General features: G+C 33.6%; 1 protein-coding gene across 1 annotated transcript in view; it reads right to left on the reverse strand.

Annotated features, from left to right (window-relative positions):
- Window positions 1–6,000, reverse strand: part of LOC143058136 (uncharacterized) — a 30,025-nt gene that overhangs the window by 22,181 nt on the left and 1,844 nt on the right. Inside the window, exon 2 of the mRNA XM_076231598.1 lies at window positions 5,601–5,945. Within this exon, the coding sequence (XP_076087713.1) occupies window positions 5,601–5,945 (345 nt within the window). The remainder of the gene's footprint in view (window positions 1–5,600; window positions 5,946–6,000) is intronic.

Here is a 6,000-nt window from a genome sequence, read left to right on the forward strand (position 1 = left end):
CGTATTTCTCACACTACATGAGTCAAAAAGTCTGAAAAGACCAGTTTTCGTCTGAATTTGAATGAATTTTTACTCGACATTCTTTATTTGTCTGAATAACTTTTAAAAACTCTTCAAATAGTACGAATTTGTCTAATAAGGTTCTTGATTTTTCTTGACAAGTGTCTTGACAGTATGAACATTGTCTAAAAATTTCTCGAAACTTACTGTATCATCTAATAAGAGTCTGGTTTTGTCTTGGAACAAGTCTTGACTGTCTAAAATTTGTCTCGATTAGTCTTGGCATATACTTGGCATTCTTAACTCATTCGCCCCCAAGACATTTTTGGAAAATCAGGCATTTTCGAAAATTTGCAAACATATGCAAATTATATGCAAATAAGCAAACTCCTGATGCTGTAACTGATGCTCATCTATTAAACTACTTATTGGGATTTGGCGGCGGATGGCATGGGTGTGGGTGGGGTGGGAGATGGAATATTTTCTCGTGGGTTTGAACCCACCCCCAGTGAAAAATGCTAATTTTCCGTCTATTTTCCGATTTCAAAACGACCTTGAGAGGTGAACACTGACAAGACTGTGTTTTTTTGTCATTCAAGTATTACCCTATAGTTACAGTAGTCCATTCATGCTAGCTGGGAGTATATCGGACTTCAGTGTCTTGCTTGGGAATTATTATTGTCAAGTCAGGTCTGCCTAAATGTCCGCTTTTATGGATTTTTGACAAAACGGTGACCTAGATTTTACAGACTAGATTCCTATTGTCCATATTATACCTCGTTGTGTTCCTACACCCCTTATGCATGCATATATGATAATAGTTTTTACCAACAGTCACTTCCAGTTACGTAGTGGCCATCAAAAGATGCCCACCCCCACCTGATTTTGGCTACTTTTCATGTTTTTCCGATTTTGAACTCTTGAGCGGCTTTCAAAGTGCCACATTTTCATGAACAGACATCTGAGAAGAGTTGATGGACCATGAACTGCTTGGTTGAAGTCCCTGCTATCATGGCAATTCAGTTGGGGCAGTTCAAAAAAAGTATGGAAGGTCATACGGGCCATCAAATAATGGTTGTCGCCATCACGCCTACAGGCGGGATTGGGGGTTAAAGGGTTAATAATGTCTTACTATGTCTTGACATATTCTTGACATTCTGTAAGCTGTCTGAATATATCTCGACACATTCTCGACAGTCTTAAATATGTTTTGACACTATCTCAACAGTATAAATTTCGCCTGAATTGTGTACAGACTCATTCTGCAATGTTTATGACTTTCTATTGCTGTTATATACTCCTTTTTATTATGGTTAAAGCAAAATTTTAAGAATCAATGATTAATTTCGTACAGTAAGATACCCTTTGGGTTCAACTAAGTTGGAATACCCTGAAAAACCTCAGTTTAATTTTGATTTACTTTTATTAAACATTTTATTAATTGTTTTTGCTTGGAAAACATGTCAAAGTTACTGACAAACAGCATTTAGATTTTTGAAGTTCTCAAAATTGCCAGTCAAAGGAGTAGGTCCGGTAAGGGCCGATTTTGGCCTCAAATTTCAGGTTCATCTGACGAAAGATTTTGACCACTTATTAAAAACTTAAGTGTCAATTTTATTTGAATTAATTAGTTTATGTGAAAGATTTCAACTGATTGGGTCATAAATAACGATCCGATTCAAGCTCAAATATGAAAAATCTACCAAATATGCCGAAAAATGTCACTTTTCAGATGGTTTTTGGTAAAAATGTGGCCTCATCCGTGTTCATCCTCAACCTTTATATATATTATGTATTATCATCAAATACAACTTACATTTCAATATTAAGGATGAACACGAATGCGGCCACTTTCGTTTTACACGAAAATCGTCTAAAATTTTACTGATATGCTAGAATTATGAAGATTTTAGTAATTTAGCATGACTTAATGGTGCTAGTACCGGATATATGTACAATGTATTGTCAAAAACAGGCCATATTTATGTAGCAGAAGCATTCTACTGTCCAATAAATAACTAGAAGTTTACATTTTAACAATTTTGTAAAACTGCTATATTTTGGGGCCAAAACTTTTAGAAATATTTGGTCCTCAATGCTCTTCAACTTTTTACTTTATTTGACTTTTTTAAACTTTTTTAAATTCGAGCCAAAAAGGGGTCTTACTGAACCTACTCCTTTGCTTTACTAAAATAGGTGACTGAAGACAGTTTTAACATGTGACCACGTGTCTCTTTTGGACCCCACAATTCATCTTTTGCATTCGCGTGGCTTAAAAATGGGGACTTTCGTTAAGATCAAATAATTTGTTCCCATCTTTATTAAAAAACCTTATTCATTTTTTAGAAAAACCAAAACATTTTTATTCAAAATTGAGTGTTGAAAAGAAAAAAACTGTTTAGATCTATAGTATGCAACTATAGTTTGGGATCCATTTCATAAGACCAATTATAAATACAGTTTTTTTTTACTTTTCCCGGAGTAGATAATAATTTTCTTTTTATCTTTGGGAAATTATTCAATCTGTTTTTATGTTAAAATGATTAACTTCTAAACATAATTTTGATGAAGAAAATCCATATTAATTCATTTTTTTTTTTTATTAAAATGATGATTTTCATTTTCATCTATTAAGAAACTTTTAAAATTGTAGTGGCATGATCGGTCAACTGATAAGTTGTATGGCTGATTACAGTTAAGGCAGTAATTTTCATTATGACAGTTGTGTGTACCCTGGGGTGTGGAATGCCTTAATTTTATTGGGAACATCCTGTTCTCGTGTAATACTTAATATCTATTCCAACAGAGGATATTACACACATTGTCTTCTGTTAAATCAAGGATTTGTATGGTAAGACAATACACATCCTTGGAAGAATTAGGATACCATTATACTTTGCTATTTATAAAAACCACATTTTGATACAATAATTATTTACCATATTAACATTGAATATTATGAAGAATGAAATATGTTTTTATAAAGATTAAAGTTATATCATGAATTTTGGTCATGATTTGTAAAACTCAGAATTGGCAAGTAAATTTAAGACACAATTCGAAGTGTTCAGAATATGTTAAGCAATACTGAGAAAAAATAAGAATGTCGAGAAAATGTCAAGAATTTCCAGACAGTATTCAAATGTCGAGAATTTGTCAAGTAAATTTCATACAAATTTAATATAAATGAGAATTTTTCAAGAAAATTAAGACACAATTCAACTAAGACGAGTAAAAATTCAGACAAAAACTGGTCTTTTATGACTTTTTGACTTTTATTTTGTGTTTTGTGTACTTTTGTTTGTTTGTCGGTCTTTTTTTAGCCATGGTGTTGTCTGTTCATTTTTCACTAATGAATTGAAATATCCCTCAGGTATCTTTCGCCTCTTTTTTAAATAGTTGTTGTTCTGTTGCACTAAGTGTAGGACGTGTGTAGGCCTAATATCAGTATGTAAGATAACATTCTAAAATATAAACATCAGACGGGTGGTAAATTTGTAATAATAGATGATTATCGATTTCAAGAGACAAAACAAATGGCCTTATCAAGCCGTCTCAATTCGGACTTCAAAATGCGATATGCCAGCATAGAGGTTGTGAAATCAACTTCCCTCGTTGTAGATAGAACTCCAATCTGAATTGGTTAGGATTGTTATTGCTAGTTCCCTGTTCAAAGGCAAACGTTTCTCTGAGGTAATTCTCTCTACCAACGATATAGCTTAAAGTTCTCATAATGGCATAACACATAACCAATTAATTAATCAATTAAAATGCCGTTTCCAATTAACAACAGCCAGCTAATCTTTGGATATTATACTTTCAAAATATTTAATATTATCCAATAGAGTTTGATTTGGTTGTACTTGTAGAAAACTGATTTCAAACTGGATAACACATCCTCATTTTTACGGAAATATTATTAACTGTGCCAGGAAATTAAGTAACGATCCTGGTAAAAGAGGGACGAAAGATACAAGAGGGACAGTCAAACTCATAAATCGAAAATAAACTGACAACATAGCTGACTATGCGGTATGGACTTTGCTCATTGTTGAAGGCCGTACGGTGACCTATAGTTGTTAATGTCTATGTCATTTTGGTCTTTTATGGATAGTTGTCTCATTGGCAATCATACCACATCTTCTTTTTTTATATATATTGACAACGCCATGGCTTAAAATGAAAAAGACAAACAGACAAACAATAGTACATATGACACAACATAGAAAGCTTAAGAATAAGCTACACGAACCCCACCAAAAACTAGGGGTAAGCAGATACTGCTCATTTGGGGTAAACTTATTGATCCTTCAAATAAACTTATTCTAAAAGATTACCAATTCAACGCTGTAATTAGATCATTGAATATTGTTTGTTTTTGGTATTAATACTGTTATCAGTAAATTAAAAGTAAACTAAATATTACTGCTTTATACATAAACATATTCATGGATCTATAATATGTCGATACCTGTATCTTGGCATTGCACAAGGTCATGTCATCTCTGACTATTTGGATGTGGGATGTGTTTTGATTGATAAAATTAGTCTTAGATGCATGATTGTTTTTTTATTATTTGTTAGTGGCTTTGGTCTAGCTGTCAGTAACTGCGAGTACTCTCAGATCTGCACCTAGTGTCGTTCTGTTATTTGGATATACTAGTGACATACAAATATCCGGCCACGTCCACTCTACGTAGTTTTAATTATTTGTATCCATCTGATGAGTTCAGCCTTTTTCAACTGATGTTTATAGTTCGATCTCATGTTGTAATTTGACAACACTGTCCAAGGTTGGGGAGGGTTTGGATTTCGCTAACATATTTAACCCCGACACATTCTGTATGTATGTGCCTGTCCCAAGTCAGGAGCCTAAAATTCAGTGGTTGTCGTTTGTTGAAATGTTACATTTTGTTTTTCGTTCCTTTTTATGTTCCACCTACGATAGTAGAGGGGCATTTTGTTTTCTGGTCTGTGGCTCCGTTCGTCCTGCTCCAGGTTAAAGTTTTTGGTCAAGGTAGTTTTTGAAGTCCAATCAACTTGAAACTTGATTATGATATGATCTTTCTGATTTTAAAGCCAAATTAGACTTTTGACCCCAATTTCACTGTCCACTGAACATAGAAAAAGAAAGTGGGAGTTTCAGGTTAAAGTTTTTGGTCAAGGTAGTTTTTGATGAAGCTGAAGTTCAATCAACTTGAAACTTAGTACACATGTTTCCTATAGTATAACCTTTCTAATTTTAATGCCAGATTAGATTTTTACCCGATTTCACGGTCCATTGAACATGGAAAATGATAGCGCAAGTGGGACATGCGTGTACTTTGGACATATTCTCGTTTGTACATAAATTAGGCTGTTTTCTCGTTTGAATTGTTTTACATTTGTCATTTCGGGTCCTTTTATAGCTGAATATGCGGTATGGACTTTGCTCATTGTTTAAGATCGTGCGGTGACCTATTTCTGTGTCATTTGGTCTCTTATGAAGCGTTTTTTACAAATTATATACCACATTTTCTTTTTTACAAGCAACATTTAGAATGTCAATTTTGCAAGCATATATCTTGAACTGAGAAAGATTTAAATTCAAAAAGTATTACCATTTCCAGTCAGGTACATTGAGATATTTGCTTTGAAAAAACGTTGATTTTCCTCAATTCTAGTATCACATTCAAATGTGTTGTTGTCCATATCTTTAGTTGCTGTGAAATTCCACGTAAATTCATTGCAGTTTCTAGAACAAGAACATAACTCTGGATAGCATATACCATTCTTGTTGTAGCACAAATCGTCCACATATCGTAAATCCTGTATTGTAATGCCATTAACTAGAAATTCCACTGTACACCCCCAAAAGATTACATCTGTCGCACATGAAAATCTGTAAACGACTGAGCTCTGACTCTTTAACACAACCCCACTAAAGCTGATATCTGGCAACACATCTGAAAGGAAATATCGCTCAACAATGAGTTTATAAAAACATGTTTGTATAGATGT

This window comes from Mytilus galloprovincialis, chromosome 14, assembly GCF_965363235.1.
Source record: "Mytilus galloprovincialis chromosome 14, xbMytGall1.hap1.1, whole genome shotgun sequence".
Classification (NCBI taxonomy): Eukaryota; Metazoa; Mollusca; class Bivalvia; order Mytilida; family Mytilidae; genus Mytilus; species Mytilus galloprovincialis.